At 36.4% G+C, this 21,326-nt stretch overlaps 1 protein-coding gene across 1 annotated transcript in view; it reads left to right on the top strand.

Annotated features, from left to right (window-relative positions):
• Positions 1-21,326, top strand: part of CTDP1 (CTD phosphatase subunit 1) — a 96,990-nt gene that overhangs the window by 53,076 nt on the left and 22,588 nt on the right. The window contains exon 12 of the mRNA XM_079302955.1: positions 14,029-14,207. Within this exon, the coding sequence (XP_079159081.1) occupies positions 14,029-14,207 (179 nt within the window). The remainder of the gene's footprint in view (positions 1-14,028; positions 14,208-21,326) is intronic.

Raw genomic sequence — 21,326 nt, 5'->3', positions numbered from 1 at the left:
AATTTACTTGTCAGCAGAGATGGTTCTGCCAAATTATATAGTCTTCACACTTTCCTGATTCAATCAACAGTTGATTCAGTTCGTCTGCCATTCCCCCAAAGGGGTTCACAAAATTGTTTCATTGTAAGCTTGGGGTTTTAGGAGAGTTGCTTCTTTTTCCATGTTATCATTCTCTTAAGCATAGAGTACCAATTATTATGCAAATAAGGATAAATCTTGAGCTCTGTGATACTGCAGTTATGAACAACTTCTGGCTTTTAAACTGTGCCTAGATTTTATAGCAATTGTGTTATTCTAGTGTTACTCCATATGAAATGGAAAGTACTTCTATAAAGCTCCCACCTCTAGAATGTATATACAAGGTATTGGTTATTCTATAGGGAAAAAGGCTTTTCCATACATTCTGTAAAGGTTTTTCAACCAACTCTGTTCGTACATTGTGTCACTGCCTGGCCCTAGTAAAGAGAAGCCCAAAGCCTTTTTCAGCTGTTTATTTACTCAACAAAATGGAGCAAGACCTCTTTGAATGGAGTTCAATAACCTTATTTTAATTTAACCTTATTTTAAATTAACCTTATTTTATATGTCCACCTCCATATGCTAAATCAAATGCAGCTAGGCTGTCAGCACTAATTGGCCACAGTTAAAAATGAGTTGCATGAGCGTGTTAAGCAATTTGCAAGCTGATCCCTAACATAATTCTGAGCAGCTGCATACAGGGCCTGATTGTGCCTCATCACAAGTCTAACATGTTTTTACATTTAAATTTGAGCTGTTACTCTCCATAAGTGATATTTAAAGGTGTCTGCTCAAGTCCTAGTCTAAGTCTGAACTGTTGTTTCATAACTTTTTTGTTTGTTTTATCAAGATCTTCTGATACTTGTATTTCAACATACAAAGAAATACATTATGCTATATTGTGTATCTGTATGTTAAGTGCTTTGAAGAGTCTTTGCAAACATTTGCATAATTTTAGTCTGCTAGCAAACTTAATTTGTGATTGGAATTCTGGGGTGATAAAAATACAAGTCAGTTTTGGTGGCACAAAGGCTGGGTTATTTCTACATACAGCATTGAAGGACAGTTCAGTTTGTACTAAACTTACTTTTTAATCAGCTGGTCTTGATCAGATATCACAAGCTGACTTACTGTAAATTTAACTTATGCATTATTGCAATTGCTCACTTCAGAGACATTTTCAAGGGAAAACATCTTTGCTTTGGTATTCTTTGTTCTTTCAGGTGCCAGCTTCAAGCACACTGAATACAGCCACTGTGTCCTTCAGCTCCAAGTGTTCTAGCTCCTCTGTCAGCACCACTATTTCCATTCCAACAACTTGAATAGAGGTTAGGAAAAGCTGCAGAACTAGAGCCCCCTATTGATGTACAAAATTCTCTGCAGCAATGAGTTGCAAAATGAATACTTGCCCAAATGGCTGTGCTACAGTAACTTTTTCATGTATGCAGGAGTGGCATTAATTTTAGATCTTGAGAGAACACTATTTTACTCTGTATTGTTACAGGGTTTGTATATGAGCTTGCACTTTCTAATTGCTGGGGGTCACAGTCAGCTCTGTCACTCCTTGTATCAAATATGATGATACTGCTTTCTCTGAGATTAACACAGACAGCTGCCTATCCCAGATATTTCAATGCTCCAACATCAAACTTGCTTCATCTCAGAGGCATTGAGGACTGGATATAGCTGTCATACCATGATACAGAGATCATATCAGAACCTGCATGGTATTCACCTTAATATTGAGCTTGTTGTAGAAACAGACCACTCTTCAGCTGCTGGACTTATCTTTTCCTGTATTATGGATTGCCTCTTTTCTTTTTCCTTAACTTCATGCCTAATTCTGGCTATTGAGTAGGCTAGCTATGCAGGATGCTTCCACATACACAATGCTCATATTTCAGCACTACTTCTCTTAAAAGCTACCTGCTTGTCTGTAGAGTCAAGCAGTCCCATTGCCCAGTTCAGTAGAAACTGTTTGAAAACTCCTCTGTCTTCACTGTCATCCTTAAATTTTTCATAAAACCAGAGATAGTTTTCTTCAGTGCTTATTATTTGAGGTGGTTTTGTTAGCTTGAGCATATTGATGACTATCTCTTGTTTCCTGTAATAATAAAACCAAGCTGATCAGGCTTATTGAAGAGGGAAGTTCACTGACAAATAATGCTTCATGAGGCCAGCTGATGTCTGCCAATGCTAAGTTAAAATTAGCAAGTCAAGGCAGATCTAAGCTGCCTCACCCATCTTAAGGGTGGGTTTGCTCATAGTATGTGTGAAAAAAATCTATGCTGAATACAGCATATCAGTGTTTTTATAGCAGAGGTTTTGAGCTAGTAAGTCCTACTGTTCCCCAGTTGTTCTACAAAGCCATAGTTTGAGTTCCTTTGCAGCTGTGATAACTGCAGAAAGCTTGTGCATGCAGGTAAATGAAAGCAGTTTTTTGCCCATTTTTTGTTCTCACCATAATGTTTTCCATATTGCTTAGACTGTGACTTCTGAACAGCTTTATATCCTGCTGAACAAGAAGTAAAGGAGTTCAACCTCTGAAAAGGAAAGCAACCTTATTTTTCACTGAAATATGTATGTAGTGATGAATATTCAGTCTCTAAGCCAAAGGTGTGCTTTCAGTTAACCTTGGGGTGGTGAAACCCAGCACTGTGCCGAGAGAGAATCTTGTTAAAACATGTGGTAACAAGGACTCATTGAGAGAAAGCTTTGAAAGTTGAGATACAACATGGACACTACCCTCCCATTTTTTGTATCAGCAACTCTTTTTATGCTTTTGTGTATCTTCTTTTTAGGGTGAGGATTGCTTGGGTTCTTGTATCTTCTGAAGTAAAGTCCATAATTATGGCTGTTGTTCTACAACATTTTCTGATCATGACTGTGCAATGAGAGACTGCATTTCAGCATTTCAGAGATTTAGTGTTTGCCTCTGAGCTGAAGCACAGAGCTTCAAAGGTAGTTTAAATAATCTGTAATTCAGGTTGAAGTGTTTGGAAATTAGTTCAAATCAAGTTCCCTCCCACTCTTGATTTTCTCATTGTAATGGAATAACCAAATGGATTAGATCCTAAATGCTTCTCAGCAGTTTTCAAGGATAATGTGCTAAGCATACTTGCAGGTTGGCTACACTATTAACTAATGCCTTTGGGAATGACTTGAAAGAGCATATGTAGATTAGTGTCCTACTGCTTCTTTCATAAAAGCTGAGATTTTTCTGTTTACAAATGCAGGCTGCATAAACCTGGATGACATCTCTTATTAGGGGAAAAAAGTACTATTTTAAACTCCATCTACCAGTTCAGCAGGTATTTCCAGATAAAATAGTGAGTATATGTTGAGAATTGCCCCATTTTCTTTTAAAAACCATTTGGGCAGTCATCAAGCTGCATTGATGGAGGAAACCTGTCCATACCTCTTCAGAGCTGCCACTCGGTGTAAAAAAGAAATCACTGGGCCAGAGTGCAAGTGAGTTTTAGCAGTAGATGACACTTCATCCTAGCTAGCTGCCTAGGAATCCCATTGCTTATTAGGTTTGGGCCATCAGTATGCTGTCCTCTACAAAATACACATGAAGGGGAGCACTGCAATAGATGTGTTCAGCATTCATAGATTATTTTGTGTTTTTAAGTGAAGCTGCATGAGAGCCGATACTGTCAAGAGGTTACTTGGTGGTATTTTGATGTTTAAAAAATAGTTGTAAAATGAAGTTTATGTCCAAAAAAGGCTTGCTCTGAGGGGCTCATTAGAAGCAGTACAAGTGGACTAAATATTTTTTTGTGCTAAATTATTTTTACCAAAATTTCTATATTTTGATGTAACCTAAATAGTATAAAACCAGGTTAGGAGCTCAGAAATTGTATAATTCCTTGACAGTAACATACTGTTATCGTGCTGCCCTCAGCACTTCATTAGCAGCTTCCAACTGATGTCTCCCCTTGGCAGTGAAGTGTCAGAAAAGATCACTCAGAGCCTAGGCTCTGTGCCCTCTAAAATTGCCATGTGTCATTTTTAATAGAATGTTAGGATTTCTAACCTGATATGTCAGTGGTATTTTGTAACAGTATTTAAACAACTTGTGCAAGTGTTCTTTTATTAGCAAATTAGATTAATTTATTTTTAAAGAAATTTAGATTGTGCATGTCTCTTGCTAAATCTCTAGGAATAAGAAGAAAACTATGACAACTTCTGGCTAAACTATGCTTCAGTTAATAGCCAGACTGACAGTTCTTAGTCTTGCAAAATTATACAACAAAGCTGTTCTTTGCTGTGTATCAGCAAAGCATCCTTCCTATTTTAAAGGAAGGCTTTGAGAGCAAGAAGTGTGATACTGTAGTGTTTGAAAACAGGTGAGCACTACAGCTGTAGGCTGCTGCAGCTTTTTAACCTGTTGCTATAAAGTTTTGCAAGATAAGAGCTGTAGCAACATGAGTGCAGCAAGCTGAAATCCCTGAAATGTCCACCTGCACTGAAGAAAAAGGGAGCAGATATGGATATTTGTAGTCTTTACCAGGCCTTTTTTGTTGGCTGGGAGAAGACTACAGTGATGTTAGTCATTGTTCATCTTGCACACTTGATAGTTTCTGTGAATAAAAGAACCCCAAAGATGTATTTTGGTAAGAATTTTCTCCTTGTTCCTTTCTCTTCCCTTTAGAAGTTTAGGTACATTAGTATTCTGTTTGTATGGCATGAGCAGATTCTCTAGGTATGCCAGTCTGTGGATATTTAGGTAGTGCTTATTTTTACAAAAAGACTCTTAACAGAATTTGAGTGCAACAGATTGTCACTGGGGATTCACTCACTGCCTCATTTCTTTAAGGTGAAAGTTTGCCTGAAGTGAAGTCAGGGCACATAGTAATATGTGGCACTTGGACTTAAACATGCAGCTGAATTTCTGTTCTGTTGCAGGCTTTTTTTCTTAGTCTTTTAAGACTTGCAGTAGAGGTACCTAAAAGATGGCCCAGTGACACAAATTTTACTCTGCAGAGGAGAATTTGCTGATAGTACCAATAGGCTGCAGTAGTGATGCATGATAAATCTAAACTACAGCATGCTCTCTTTTTTTTTTTTTTTTTTTTTATTTCGTAGTCTTGATGATTTTATTTCCATTATTATTAAAGTATCAACCCTTCAGAGATCAGAAATTAATGCTTAAAGTAATTGCCTGTCATAGAAGAAAATGGCATGCTGTATTAAACCTCTTGCCTAAAGCTTCCCCAAGATCCAAACTAGTGGGTTTTCTTTAAAAAGTATGTACCCCTTTTAAACTCATAGAACCCATTTAATGATGGTGGTGAGAGTTCAGCAGCTGTCAACAAGAGCATGACAGTTTAAAAAAGAAAAAAGTGGACAGGTTTCTAAAGATGTGCAGTGAGGGGGCAGGAGGCAGCAGATGCAATTGCAACAAGGTTTACTTTGACTCTATAAATTAAAAACCTTACCTCAAGGGTTATCAAACTTCAGAAGAGATGTCCTAGAACTCCATATTTGAAGATTTTTTAAATGCTCCTAGGCAAATCCTGGAGTAACTTCACAGAGCTGGTCTGACTTCAAGCAGGGAGCTGGACAAGGTGACTGTCAGAAGTCCCTTCCAACTTATTCTGTGATTCTAGGTGTTTACAGACTAACAGACTTTCAGATGTCCCATAAGCTGTTTTCCACATAAAGGATGGGCTAATTGAGGTAGAAAAAGCAAGATTAATATTTTGCAGAGTGGAAATGCTGAGCACTTAAATACTTTCCACTTCCTTCAAATTTGCAAGTATTAAGCATGTTTACTAGTCAAAGCTGTGGTTTTTCAGTTTTTCAGAGCTGATATTGAACATGCAGTTCATGACTAAGTATATAAATCTGTGGCTATTTCTGACCAGCTTGGTTTCAGCAGGATGCATTTAATTTACATATAGTCATCCAGGACATACAAGTCAATCTCTAAATGAATTATATGCGAAAGAAATATCATAAAAGCTTTTTTCTAAGGTTTGGTCATATTCCTTAAACTGTTTAGAGCAATTGTTTTTCAGCCTACCAAAGTAGATGTAATAACACTGCCAGCTTTGATGTTCTAACCTGAAGCATGCCTTTATTTAAATTTCCATACACTGAGAATTACCTTTGTCCTATCTTGATTTTGATAGAGGAAGAGTGCTTCTTCTGTTTAATCATGAACAAGACTAGTAATTTCTGATATTTCTGATTCATCACCTGCTCCAATGAGCCAGTGGTAATTGTAGAAGAGAACAGGGAAATCTGCATTTGAAGTGTTTGAGACAAAGGGGTATTGGATACTTGCATAAATGCATTGTATGACTCTAAAAACTGAGTCAGAAATTTAAAAGGAGAAAAAAGTGCTCTAATGACAAAGAAAAAAAACAGATGAGACAGAATGTGAAAGACAAGTTCTTTTGCGGTTACTCAGAAGAAATGGGACCGAGTTACATCACATATTCTCCCTTAAATTTTATGTACAGAAGAACAATTTAACCTAATTCACACAGCTTGTCCTTCCAGTGACATCTTTGTATAAGAAAAATTTTTGTTTCTAAGTGACTTGAATTCATCCCAAATCTCTTAATAGAGACTGTGTTTACTGTAGGAAGGTTTAATTGTTGGCATGTATTGTGCCCTAATATCACCTCTCAAAAGCATGCTGAAATACTTGCTAGCTTTTCTGAAGACATGGGTGGGAGTATCTTGCTCTTCAGTTAAACATTCAGCTCATAGGGATAAATATAAAAAAGGCTTTTCAGTTCATCGAAGAAAAAAGTTAAATGAAAAGTTTTCATATACAGAAAAAAAAATGAGATCAGAGCTAAGTTAAAAATTATTAGACTTTTCCATATTTGGAAAAAAATTTGTTATGTCAAGCTAAGTGGATTCTTTTCTGTGCAGTAAGGTCATGGTGCAAGGCACAGTTGCTTATAGCTATGAGAGTGACCTGAAAACTCGTTTGCTATTGAGGAGGCAGTGTTCTGTTCTCCATGTCAGCACAGGATTGCTTCCCTGCAAAGAACCCCAGGACAAACCTCTTTCAACTACTTGCTTTTTTGCCTTACCTAAGGCCAGAACTTTTCATAAATAATGGTCAGTAACAGACTAAAAACACATTCTTTCTCTGAAGGGTAACTGTAGATCATGCTCTTACTCACTGGCCCTTAACTTACATTGTTGGAGCCTTTTCTGGAATTTTCGTGTGGATATTTTCAGCATTCTAAATTGAAGAATCATTGCCTTTAGCAGCCACAGAGCTCTTATGTATGCTAGGGTGTCATTGTTTCAGAAATGCTGTGACCAAAGAACAGAGGGCTCCACACTTGTGCCTCCAGTGGGCTCAGGCTCTCTCTCCTCTCCATCCCAGCCATAAACTGATGGGCAGGGAAGGTGGAGTTGAAATGCTGTTCTTATTTTCAAGTTCCCATCGAGTCTTCCTGGACAACTGTATTCTGGCCACAGATATTGTGGGTTGTTGGGGTTTTTTAATCTTAGACTTCACCCGTTGAAAAAAATTACAGTGGAGATTTACAGGCCTATTGCCATTTAACAATCTTATGGCAGAGGATTTATTTTGAAAACAGAATAAAGGAAAGGAAAATTAGAATTATGGATGGCTTTCTAATCGGAAAAATCCATAGCTTCCAAGCTCCAGTGATTTTCCTGACTCAGGCTTTAGAGAAATGATTGTATTATCTCCCTTGAGACATTTTCTCTTTAGAGTCTGTGAATTAAAAAATTGTTGTGAATATTAAAATCAGCAACTTCTAGGCCATGTGAATTTAATTTAAATTTCACAAATTAGTAGTTAGGATTTGTCTTTTTCCTCTTTCCAACTACCAGTGAAGTGTTACCAATTTAATAAAAAAGCAATTTTCATTATACTAATAATCAGAGAAACATATAATGGTTTGGACTGGAAGGGACTTAGGTCATCTTGTTCTATCCCCCCTGCCATGGGACTTAGATCATCTTGTTTCAACTTCCTGCCATGGCCAGGAACACCTTCCACCAGATTAGGTTGTGTTGAGCCCCTTCCAACCTTACCTTGAACACTTCCAGGGATATGGCATCCACAGTTTCTCTGGGCGGTTTCACCATCCTCACAGGGAAGAATTTCTCCTGATGTCTAATCTAAATATGTCCTCTTTCAGCTGAAAGCCATTCCCTTTGTTCCATAATAAAATTTGTTTTATAAGGGCTTTGGAATCCTTAAGTCAGCACTCAAGGCACCCTAATTATCAAGGAAGAATTGCAGCTTGTGTTCTTTTTAGCAGCCCCACGTATTTTTTCTAGGCATCGTGAGAATGTTTATGAGGTTTCCACTCAAATCTAGACATTGGTGTCCAGGTGGGAAATTCAAAGTTTTAAATGGCATTCTTTGAAGAATCAATCCCATTCAATCATAAGTAAGGATACTGGATTGTTATTAGTGTTCCTTTTAAATCACAATATTGGTATGCAGTCTCTAAGTGACATTTTATTTCATTCCAGTCAAAGTATTAACTGCAGTAGTAAAGCCCAAATATAGTGAATTGTGCAGCTGTAGTTGCAGTTACCTTCTCTTTTCATTTGCAGGGGTTAAGGGGTCAGATAATCAGTTTTTTCCCTTCAGATCTGCCTTTTAGGAGCACAATCTATTTATTGCCCAGGGCTGCAGTTAAAACCTGTGTTGGTATTGTAGCCAGTGCTGTCAGCAGCACTGGGAACTCCAGCTATTTGGGCTGCACTGCCACTTCATTCCCCATCAGGGTCCCAGTGCAGCCTCCTAGGATTGCAGTGGGACTCCTTGTAAGTGACTTCCACGTGGAAAATTGCTGGTTTTCAAATTTTAGCATAGCAACTATGCTCAGCTTCAAGCCAAGGCTTTTTCTTCTCATGAAATTGCCTTTCATCCTGAATCTGAAAGGTTATTACCAGGAGCTGCTAATATTTCTATGTGCAGTTTGATAACAGTAGGTGAAAATAATTCTAGACCTCAAGTGCCAGGAAGCACAAGTTAGAGGTTTAGTTTTGCCCTCATTCTAAAGGCCTGACTTTGAATATAACTAAGAAATCTGTTGATTGCCTAAACTAAAAAAAGCTACCCATGGTTAATGCCCCTTCACAGAGGAAAAAGGCAATCACCTCCTACTCAAAAATATACCATCAAGTATTTGGAAAAGCAAAATGTATTTTAAATGGCGCTTTTTGAGCATGAAAATTTCTTATTCTGGGACTTCAGCTGCTGACGAACAAACAGCAATGTCTTCATTTCATTAATACTTCTCTATTACAAAGAGACAGTAAAATGCAATATTTCTTTAATTGCAAATGAAGAAACTACTGGTAAATATCATTGGGGCTGTCTTTTTCTTGAAAGGTGGAGACAAAAAGTATTTATGAATTTAAATACAGTAAGTGATAAAAATTACAGAGAAAAACACATTCCCTTATTTTCAAACTATTTGGCTGTTCTGAAAGCTTGTCATAAAACTGTTTTACACTGTTAAAACCAGATTATTTGTTGAATTTATTTACAGAGTAAATAACTGCTGATCTGTGATCATTACTACAAATTCACTTGACTTCAGGTTGTTTTCTTTAATTCTAGGAAATATTTGTAATACATATATGTAAAAACTAAATTAATGTATTCAGTAGAAGATAGCATTCAGGTAGGCAGCTATCACAGAAACTTGACTCTGACATGCAAAGTTGCATAATTAGCACCTGATTTTCCTTAGGTTTGACATGTGGCTAACATCTGTTAGCACAGAACCCAGTGGGATTTGAAATTAAGACCACTGCAGTTAAACTTTCCAAGTCCATTGTCCAAGAACAAATATCAGTTCTTCTGTCCCTCTCTTGACAAACCTTTCTGTGCTTTACCAAATGCCTGGTGTACTTTTTGAGGAGCTTGAGGAAAAGAGAGGACAAGAATTTGTGATGGTGCCTCAGTAATGATTTGTCAAGTGATTGTGTGCACTGTGTAGAGAGCACTGTTGGGTGACCTCTTGTATGCTGGGTTATGGGAATATAACTGCACCTGAGTTACCAGTGCTGTATTAGCTCCTGCAAATTACTTTATAGTGTGGAGTTAATAAACTTTTACAGTATTATTTGCATTTATTTTGCCACAGCAGTTGGCAATTTTGTTTTCACACCTCTGCCCTGGAAGGTTTGCAAGTTCATTGCACAGGCAGTTCCAGAAAGATGGAGCCACTCTCTCTAGTTTGATTTACAGTCTAATACCACTGTTCACTGTTAGTTTCACATGCTCAGAAGTGCTGCTTAGTTTGCAATTGTCAGTCTTTCTTTTCCTACCTCCTCTTTGTCTTCTCATTTTGCTGCTCTTTTTAAGTTTCTAAAATAGTCAGCAGATTTCTGTAATGTACTAAAAGGCAATTGTTTGGGACAAAGCAGAAGGGAATGGTGGACGGGGAGCCAAGAGTAAATATTACAGGATCATTTTAGAGGTTTTTTTTTACTTTATATACCATAGGGGGAATATAAGGTACCTCTTGAAACCTTTTGACACATTCAAGTGGCAGACTATGTTAATTTTTGCACTTTCTTCCTAAAATAAAATTCATTCAACACAATCTCAAATAAATGCTCAGGACCCACAAGTTTTATGCTGAAATGGAGTTGGGTTTTAACTGTACATATTGTCAATACCAATTACTTGCATTGCTTACAATGAACAGTCATTTTTATGGCAGTAGAAATAGACCTGAAGAAGTCCTTGTAAATACTTGGTGTTTTTTTCTTTTTCTCCCTTAACTTGCATGATCAGTTGGAGCAAAAATCTTTTTGGAAAGACTGGTGGGGAGGGGCAGAAATGTATGTATCCTCTGTGCTGTACTGGAGCACAAAATTTAGTGCTGCTTAGCAAACCTATTCTTTTTGTAGAATTTTTTCTGTAATTCCAGTAAAGAGGTGTTTCAGACAATTGTACCACTTTTAAGAGATCTTTTAAGCAGTTGCAAATGTCCTGTTGGCTGTGAAGGCATCTTCTCAGTTCTGTTACATCTTGAATCCTAAAGTACTTGCTAGTTGAGAAACAAGAATTATAGTTTATTCACAGCTCCTTTTTGTTTTTAAATATGTGGTTTGAATTACAGTGTATGTAGTTGTTACTTCCAAAAATGTGTCATTATAGCTCTCAGTTATATCCATTATGCTGTATCAAAACATTGCCTGCAACTTAACTTCAGGAAAAACTGAAGTTGCTCATAGCAGTTTCTTTTTGGTGTTTTTCTTAGGGTCTTCATTCATTTTGAATGTGTAAACTTCTGGAGTAAAATCACTTTCAGCTGATCTGGTTAGTTAGTACTACGGAAGGTTTTGATTTCCCTTTTAGCGAAGCTTTTGGTACTTTTCAGCTCTTAATTGGAGAATGAGACTAAAAATCTGGTTCTATATACTTTGCTCTGCTCCTCCTAAAGGAGAAATAAAACAGCTTTGTCTCATGGGGACTTTTATTGACTTTTATAATTGAGTGTTAAAAAGAGTTGTCAGGCTTTTGATTCTCTTGCTGAATTGAACAATTTCATAATTTTCGAGGGATGAGTGGTTTTTCTTTTACAACGTTAATCATTGTTGCTGGTCCATTTCAAAGGTAGCTGCTGTGGGTTAAAGCAGTAAGCAGCCCTTCACTGTATCTTATCAGTAAGATTTGGTATTAGCTGGTATTTTCTTCTGAAGTGTTATATGTTCCATGTATATTAATCATATAAAATCCAATCACATCAACTGAAGCTATGGTTGATACTTGGTTCATGTGTATCTGTCATGTTCTGAATCAGATTAAGTTTCCTTTGTTCTTTGAACTTTCTTATTTATTCAAAGTTAATGATGGGTATAGATAGTTGATGTTCAGATATTAATGAAGTTTTTGCCTATTAATTTGTTCAGGTGTCATGGGCTGAAATATCACTGCCTCAATGAAAACATGGTTTGTTTTCCATTTGTTTTGAGAATTTTGGCAGATGAAGCACATTTGCAATTTAGCCAATAATTAAGCAGGAATCTACATTTTGGGTGCCTTTCTAGTTAGAGATTGCATCATTTTCATATGCAATGATTTTCCAAAATTGATTGATTTCTGTGATTCATACATGTATTTTATATGGCTTTTCAGAGAAATGGCATATGTATGTGTACAACTAATTCTAGTAATTCTAATATTAAATGGCATTTCAGACTTCAAACAAATAATGTTATCATTGTACAGGATGAAGGAAAAGCAGACATGGCAATAACTAGTCTGTCAAAACTGCTCCCACAAAGTAGATTTTAAAGTACTATCAAACTTCATTTTGAGAGATGCGTCTGTAATACTGAATGTCTATCAGCCCAACTTTATTTTACCTTTGAAAACTTAAGCATATTTGGAATGAGAGCATAGTTTTAAAAAAGTCTTTCTGGAAAAGTATTGCTTTTGGAATGAAGGGCTGTAATTTTAAATGGTAGAGACTTGCAAGAAAGGGGTTGTTGGAGCTGTGGATCTGTGCTGTCAATTACTGGTCATGTCAACTACCTAGAGTGTCTTCTACCAAAGCTATACATGCAGGGTCTTCCTGCCATCCCAAACTGTAACACTTAAAACACTTGAGAATTTCACTGCATTCTGTACATACAGAAAAAATCCCCATCCTGTGTACTTCATATTCTTCTTTGGTTCACTGATGCCTTATCTCTAGCAGTCTTTTCCATCTCCCTGACCCTTACTTGCATTCCATGATTCTTATTTGCCATGTGTATGATACTTCTGCTCACAGGAAAAACATTTTTGGTCTAATGTAATTTGATTTGACACACTAATTCCTATGGTTTCTACCTGAAACTACCATCTGGATTTAGATGTGCTAAACTATAATTTATAGTTTGCAGTTCCTTTTAATGAGCTAAACAAAGAAATTAAATATCCATTTATGAATGACCAGGTATAAATTACTTTCTTACAGCTTTCTTTTAGCTTTTGGGATTATTCATGTAAAAGCAACAGATAAACAGCAAAAAAACCTTTTAGTCCATTTTCATATACAGATATTTTTCTTCCTGATAAAGCAGGTAGGGATTAGTGAGAACAAAGAATAGTAGTGAAGCATATTTTAATGTATGTGGAGATAAGCTGCTTCTAGGAAAAATTCTTAACTATCAATAGAGAAGCTCCCACATGGCTTATTTCCATGTCTTCTGCCATTCACAAAAATTGGGAGACTGACAGATCTTCACCTATGTTTTCTTATGTTTTCATCTCTTTCTGAAGGTTAAATGCTAACTCAAAGAGAATATAACCTTTTGAAGCTTATTAGGGTGGCTCATGAGCATGATTTGCTTTTAATTGTGGTTTCAGCAGATCCAGACCTGTCACAGCAAATTCATAGATTTTTAGTGGACTATCAAATCCTATGGTAACTTTTCAAAAGTAAAGGACAAACAGTTATTTAACAATATATGGAAGCCTTTTGATAGATTTGTCCTTATAAATTAATTAGCCCAATCAGTTAAAATGGGGTTTGTGCATTCTGTTTCATTCATACTGTATTATTTAGAAATGGACTTCTTTTCAGTTATATATGTATCAAGGAATACCTGTAAATACAAGTATTTTTACTAGAGATTTTAATATGCCTTGCCTATATGATTCTATATGTTATAATAATATGAAATGTATCTAGTAGAATCTGTGTATCAGTATTTTGACATTGTATAAATGATATATCCTTTAATTACATAAAACCACTCTTTTTATAATAGTTTCTTGTGTGACTGTCATGTATGTGAGTATGTGTATATGTACCTTAAGCTAAGCATAGAATAAATATACTTTTTGAATAAAGTATTGCTAGAGTTGTTACAGAGGCTGTGTTGAAGACATTGATGTTTAATTTAAATTTTGACAGAAAAGGCCAAGGAAACTTAAAGCATATTCTTAATGATTATTGAAGAGTGATCCAATAATTATGGAAGATTAATACAGAGTAGTCAGTCTGCTGGAAGCTAAACTGACTCCTCACTCTTTGGCAGGTGGATGACATCTTAGGAGAAGGCAGTGATGAAAGTGATACTGAAAAAAAAAAGCCAGAAGAGGAAGGTGAAAAACCTCAGACAAGTGCAACTGAGACTCCAGGGAGGAAGGCAGATCAGAGACCTGGATCATCATCGTCATCATCAAGTGAAAGAAGTTTAACAGGCAGTTTACCCAGGTATGAATTTTATAAATCTAAGAGGTGTTAATGATGTTTCATTGTGTTTGTGCTATTCAGCACGCTTTCTTACTATCCGGTATTTGCAATGTCATGTTAAACTCTATGTAGGCAACTTTTTCTTCTAAGTCTGTGAAGTTGTCATGCTTATCTCTGCAACCTTTTGGGATTTATTTAAAGAAGTAGTCTTAGTAAATGTCTTGTTGAGAACCTGTTCAGAAAGAACTGAAGGTAATTGAATGTACTTCTTTTAAAGTTGGTGCAGTCCTCTGTAAGATATAGAACCATGTCCTCTGCAGTGTCACTTTAAGTAAAATAAAGAATGGTTTGGAAAGCTATGCTATTTTCATCCTAAATTTTTGAGATAGTTTTATGTTGGTCATTCATTATGTTGGTTGAAATGCTTTTCGACTTAGAAATTTAAACTTGCTTGTCTCTTCTTCAAAATTGATTTTAGTGTCCCAGCACTAACTGTTGGATAATGACTATCAACCGTGTTGCTAATGTACTAGAACTTATTAAACTGAGTGCTTATCTTAAATATGGTAATGAATGATTTAATTTAGAATTGGAGGGGGTCATTATCCTGTACTTCAGGATATATAAGTACTAGATAAGATAAGTAGTAGGTCTTAAGTAACTGACTTATATGATTTTAACTTTTCTGAGCTTTGCTCTAGCACACAAAGACAGTATGAGAGAAACTGTAAAAACTGCCCCAGAATGTGATATATAAATGCTTATGGAGAGATTTTGACTCAGGTAATAATGTTGCTGGGTGTTGGATTTATTGGAGAAATAGCTATAGGGGAAGCTTGCATGACCTTTTAGTTTATCATGGGTATTTCTAATCATTGAACTTCAGAAAAAGTCTGAAACTTCTGAGAATTTGATTTGTCTCAAATGGATAGTTGAAAAATTTTCTCCTAAACAAAGTTTGGAAGAGGAAAGGCAAGCAAATGAATGTTTTAGAACATAGCTTGAAGCATCAAGGCATGGTGATGGCATGTCACTGTTAAGCCATCCTAATACCGTGATGTTTCATTGTGTGGAAGGCATACCAGTTTGTGGAAACCAAGAGTAAGAAAGAGTCATATTTAGGAATATTGCTGAATACTATTCCACAAGTATAGTGTAAAAAGAGCAAATGCAATTATAAGTAAGTTTTATTCTATAAAGAGGAGGGTTTTTAAGTATGCTTGGCAATACTTCTTCACTCAGAAACTATATAGACATAGTAGTGTTCTTGCTGGGATAAAGTCTCTGAGCAGCTTCTTAAGTAACTTGTATTTTCAGCCTCTCCACGTAAGAGTCTCCTTGTCAGTTTGCTAAATTAGTTCAGGATAGAGCTTGAATGGCATGCTGGAAAACATACTCACAAAGTGCTGGTTCAGGTGCTGACCCTGTGTCTACTAGGCAGGAAATTCTGCTAGATAAGAAAGGAGCCCGTCATTCCAATTGCATTTTAAGTTTGAAGCTTTAAATTGATGTTTTCATGTTCAGTGAGTGTTGTATGTGCTAGAGATACTGTCTAAGAGGAGTAATGTAAAAACAGTCTCTGAAGAACAGAAGATGAACAAGAGGCAGTCCAGTTATGATCCAGTACTCCTGTAATCTGGCTCAGCTCATTCCTATTAGAGATGAGGCCTACAGAGACTGCAGGTTTCTGCTGCTCCTCAACACCTTTCCAGCAGTTTCTGACACTGGAGCCATAGCTTTAAAAAAAAATCTAGTGCTTACATTTAATATTAGTCTTCAGTCTCAAAGCTTACAGAATACCGTGATCATTTATCTGATTGGTGCCACTTCTGAAATTCTCAAACATGGAGAAAAAAAAATTCTTTGAGAAACTGACAGCTCCCACTTGAAGGGAAATGAGCCTTTCTCCTAGATGCATTGCTGACTCATAATCAAGGAAAATTAAGCTCAGGGCCTCAGAAATCTCTCAACTATCTTTTCTGTGCCCATTTACTAGAATTTTAAAAAGCACAGTGATATTTTGATTCCGAAGTGTTTTCTTTTGAATATAATAGTACTTCCTTACAGCAGCCACTCTTCTAGAAGACAGAAATTATAGTTTTCCTTTCTTTCTTTGTGACAGAAAAGACTGCTGCAAACTCCAGTGAAAAATTTTGTTGGTGACATCTTTTATCTCAATTGAAAGTATATTCATTGTCACTGTAACTTTATTCCAATTCCAGTGTCTTGAGACACTTTACTTTGAGAATGTTGGGACCTAAGTTTTTTACAGCTCAGTGCTTCCCAAGCTGTCAGACTCAGATTTGTTATAGTCTGGGATATTTTTTTAAAACAATTTAAGTGACAAACCATTCAAAACATGTTAAGGAACTATCTGGTATGTGGTCAAAATCTTGAAAGTGCCCTTAATAGCCAGCAGCACATCTTAAATATGGCTGACAAAATAATTGTAGAAATTCAACCATTTTGCTAAAGAATGATTGTTCCTCTGTTTTCTTACCCAAGCATTGTCTTTGCATTGTTTCAGTAGTAAATTCATAATGTTATTACACTGTCTTCTAAAACTCCCTTCTAGATCATGTGAGTATGCTGTTGATTTGATTTTTACAGTATAGAAGAGCTGAAGATCTAAATTTAGACTACTGGTGAATTAAAGTCATCATTTCCTGCCTCCTGGATCATTTGTTGCATTAGCATAGCTCACTTAATCATCAAGCAATCTGTCTGTTAAAGAGCTTCTGTGTAAGGTCACCCTAGAAAAAAAATATATTGTGTGAAGTTAATTTTAAGAACTAAATCTTTCATTATCTCCTTTCCCTTAGAATAGATTTTAAGGGGACACTCAGTGATGTCTGTTACTGCAGAAGGAAGGGGGATCAAAATTTCTGTATGTGGTCAGTGCTTGGATGTTCAGGAAAATATTAACTCCAGAGTGAACAAATCCTAAAGTAAACAATTGCCTGCATTTGCAGGTAATTGGAAAGTGTTGTTTGAAGAAAATTGAAATTCATTGTGGTCTCATTGATAGAGCTTCTCCCACATCATTATTTCAAACTTGTAATCTGAATTCTGTGATGTGTGGTTATTCTAAACTACTTATATTTCTGGAGCCATTAGAGTTTAGTCATGCACAATAGTTAGGTCCTTCTGAAAACCTCTTGTTCAGACTCCCTCAGTAAGAGCCAGAGTTCATTATTGGAATTGGCCAGAGCGAGAGGATCAGTTCATTTCTAAAGCTGCACTGTGGTTTTGGCTGTGGGCCTGCCCTGTCAGTGGCCATGGGATTACAGAGAAACATGTCTGATTTTAAAGATGTTCCCTCAAAGCTTATTCCATCTATCCTCGTGTTGCAGAGGCAGCACTTGAGTTAAGCAATGGTGGGTGAGGTTGAATCTTGCAGCTTGTTCAGGGGTTTGAGATCTCTGCATAGAATTAAGATTGCTGGAAAACTGCAGGAAGCAAATGCAGCCCAGTTATTGATTTTGGCAATGAGATAATGAATCCCAAATCAATGAAAGTATGTTTGATAGGAGCAGCAACTCATTGTTGTTCCTTGATGAAATTTGGTAAGTAAATGCTGTTTTCCTACTTGAATGCATTTAATGCATTTTAATGAGCATCTCACTCTATTTTAGAGAGAACCAATATGTCTCCTTAACAAAGCAGGAAACCCACTCAGCCTTTGAAGAGAATCATTGAATAGGGAAAAAACCAGACCTAAACTCTGCAAAATTAGAGATCCTTGACAGGCAACCACCTCCTCTCCCAGTTGTGGGGAAGGCTGATTTGCTTTAAGAATTTGCAGTGATATATGAAATATGTCAGTTTGAAGGTGCTTCCCTGTAAATTCTTCCTTTAAGGTGAAGCAAGTTAAGGATGCTTAACATAGATGATGTGATGGCTCCAATTTTATAGATTATTACACTTTAAAAGTTTCAAATTGAGTCTGTTTCACAGAGAGCAGCCCAAAATTATCTCCCATTATTAATTTCCTGTAAGTTCAGTCGAATTCAGCATTCTAAATTAAACATCTGGGGGAAGAAAGCATCCTTTAGGTAATAAGACAATATGGTGAATATTTTTTTACATAACCAAATTCTGACTGATTTTTTGCAAGTTCAAGGTTGTTACAAGTACTTTTTTCTCAGGTTTAAAACTTAACTTGTGTGGGTAATACAACACCTGGATTGGCCAGCATGTTCCAAGTCTGTACAGTACTCTTGTGATGTGTTTAAATGCCTATTCAGAGGGACGTTTTGAGGCATTAAAGAGCTGAAGCTTTCACCAACTTAGTTTTTCCCAAAACTATTGATTGCATTCAATTTCCAAAGGAGAATTTTTTCTAGATTTTTTTCCTAGCACATTTTTTCCTTGGCATACTAATTGTTCTCATAGTTACTGCAAGCTGAGTGTGTGTTTAAATTGCTGAATTTCCTTACATTTCTAACAGCTTGGAAGTAAACAGACTCTTTGATGTAGTCCACATAAGCAATTAAAAAATTGCTGCCGTTTCAGTGAGGTTTTTTTCCCAGAAGCAATGGTGAAACACTCCAGACTGAAATCCAGGATCAGCCTCTAAAGAGAAGTGCTTCTGTTGGCAGCACATCTTGCTGTTTTCACATTAGCCGGCTGTTCTGCAAAATTTTAATGTTATTCTTGTTTGGAAGTGATTTTGATGAAGGCTCTAAAATGGAAGAGGATTCTGGGCATGAAAAGCGTAATTCGCTTCTGTACTTATATATTAAAAATAAATTTTCATATAGGAATGTTTTTATTTGAAAGATCTCTTGTTAATATTTTCTGTTTTTTCTTGTTACCCAAAATTTCTGCGTGAGAAAATCAATATTGAGGTAATAACAGCTTTTTGAAGCCATTTTAATTAACTTTTTTTTCCTCCAAAGGTAATTTTTTTTCAAGTGTGTGTAGTCCCAAGTACTCTACCAGCTGCTACGTTGAATAAACAACTTACTTTCAATTTGCCAGCTAGAAAATTGTAGATCCAGGTTCTAGAGGATTGTATAAATGGAAACAAATGCTGGATCTCAGTTGACAGTTTATGAATCAAGAGTGCCTTTTTCAGGACCTCTTGAAAATTGTCCAAATTGTCCTGTAAACCTTCAGCTCTAATTTTTATCTGATTGGGTTAGGATTGATTAGTGACCATCTTCAAAGCTTCATTAGTGTTGCTTTAGGTAACTGAGGTGCATCCCATCCCCTTTTAACCACATTCTTTAGGTTATTAAGACATTAGTTCTTTGACAGTAAAGACTTTTGTTTCTGGTGTTCTGTTTAGGTTGATTCTCAGCTTTTCGTCTTTGTCTCGCATATTTGTGGTAAAACTGACCTTTCCTAGTTCATATTTCTGACCCAGTCATTCCTCCTCTTCTCAGAGGAAAAGTAGTTTGGAGAGAGAGGTTTTTTGCTGACTTGAACTTTCTGCATCTGTTAAGTTAAATCCCACTCTTTGGTCCTTGTCTTTGTTACAAAGCACAAAAGATGGTTTTAAGAGCAAGCTGTGCCAAGGATGTTTGTACTTGATAAGTGCAGTTATGCTTTATTTCATTTGAATAGCTTTTCTTTGCAAGAAGTAGATTAGATTGAAGTGAAATAGTGTCCAAGCTCTTAAGTGATTCCTTCCCTATAGCAATCTTTTTCATAAACCTTCAGTAAATATTGGGGAGTTTATTCTGAGTGTGTCTTTATTCATTGATCTGTGGAGTTTTAGCTGAAACCTGAAAATTAAGGGATTTTTAAACCATAAAAGTTTGACAGTGTTAGAATGTAATTGCAGATAACTAGAGAAGTCACTGGCAAACTCAACTGTTCCAATATCATACATCAGTAGAAAATTTAAAAATGCAGTAGGAGGAATTGGAAAATGTTACTATTGACACTGCATCTACATGCCATCATGTTTTTGTTTATCACCCCAGTTATTATCTTTAGATCCCTTTTTATAAAATATGCCAATCATATCACTTGGCCGTAAACACACTTCTAAAATAAGTAATTCTTATACTATGGCCTCACAAATATTATATATAATGAGTAGTGTTACATTTGCAAGTGAAGTAAAATAATTTGCTAAGACAGTGGTTCTTTTGAAGGAGTATTTGAAGGCTTGTACAATAGAGATCACAAGTGTTCTGATGGCTGTGACAGTGCAAGTCCTGTAACAGTGCCAGTAGAAGACAGAGATTTTTCTTCTCACTAATGAGATTAAGCATCATTGGGTTTTCTTATAAAATGCTGAGTTACTCTGTAATTAATTTAAAACTATTACAAAATATAGGTTTTAAGCTCTCTAATAAGAGAAAGTGCTTGTTTGTTTGTTTTTTCCTTCTTGTTAGAGCAAGATGGTGGATCCAGCATGACTTCTGCCCTGAAGAAGCTGTCACCTGCAGGCAGTGCTTGTCTGTGTGTTTTCTTAGAGCATAGGGCAGGGCAAAGAGTTGGGTTTTGCCCACCATGTGAAATAATTATTTAAGAGGAAAACTACTTTTTATGTCTGCAGCAACCAGAAGAACTGTGAGGCCTGTTTGTTACTCGTGGCTCAAAAAGCAAGTTACTGTGCTGGCCACTTGCTGCTCATGGGTGTTTCCCCATAGGAGAAAGTTACCAGCATCTTATATTCAAGAGCAGAATTGTTGTGGGCAAGTCACTTGCTCAAATGAGAGGAAAGGAGTGCTTCCTCTGGAGAGGGATTGTAGAATTCTGCTTTCTTTTTCAGCTTAATATGCCAATATTTTTCCACTGGTAAGATACCTACCTTCTAAAACAGCTATGAAACGTTTTATCTGGATTTTAACACTTGCTCTCCAGTGACATTTGCCTGGCTCACTAAACAGGGTTAACAGTATGAAGGATCCCATACTCCTTAGGTGCCCTCCAGCTGGTCAGACAGTATTCAGCCTTTAGCTATTTATGGGAGATTGTTCACTTCTATGTAAGTTTGCTTTTGTTCTGGAGGTTTTTTCTTCTCTGAGCAAAAAGGAGTACAATGAACACATGGATTTGGTCAAAGTCACAAGGCATTCTCTCTTTAGGTTTATATTTCAGGTCATTTAAGGTGTTAAATATGTTCCATTCTGTTTCAAAGTTACTTCACTGATTATCTTTCCTTAACATTTCAAGGAATCT

The sequence above is a fragment of the Erithacus rubecula genome, assembly GCF_903797595.1.
Source record: "Erithacus rubecula genome assembly, chromosome: 3".
Taxonomy (NCBI): domain Eukaryota; kingdom Metazoa; phylum Chordata; class Aves; order Passeriformes; family Muscicapidae; genus Erithacus; species Erithacus rubecula.
Note: the sequence above shows the minus strand (reverse complement) of the source record. Positions and strands in the feature narration are given on the sequence as shown.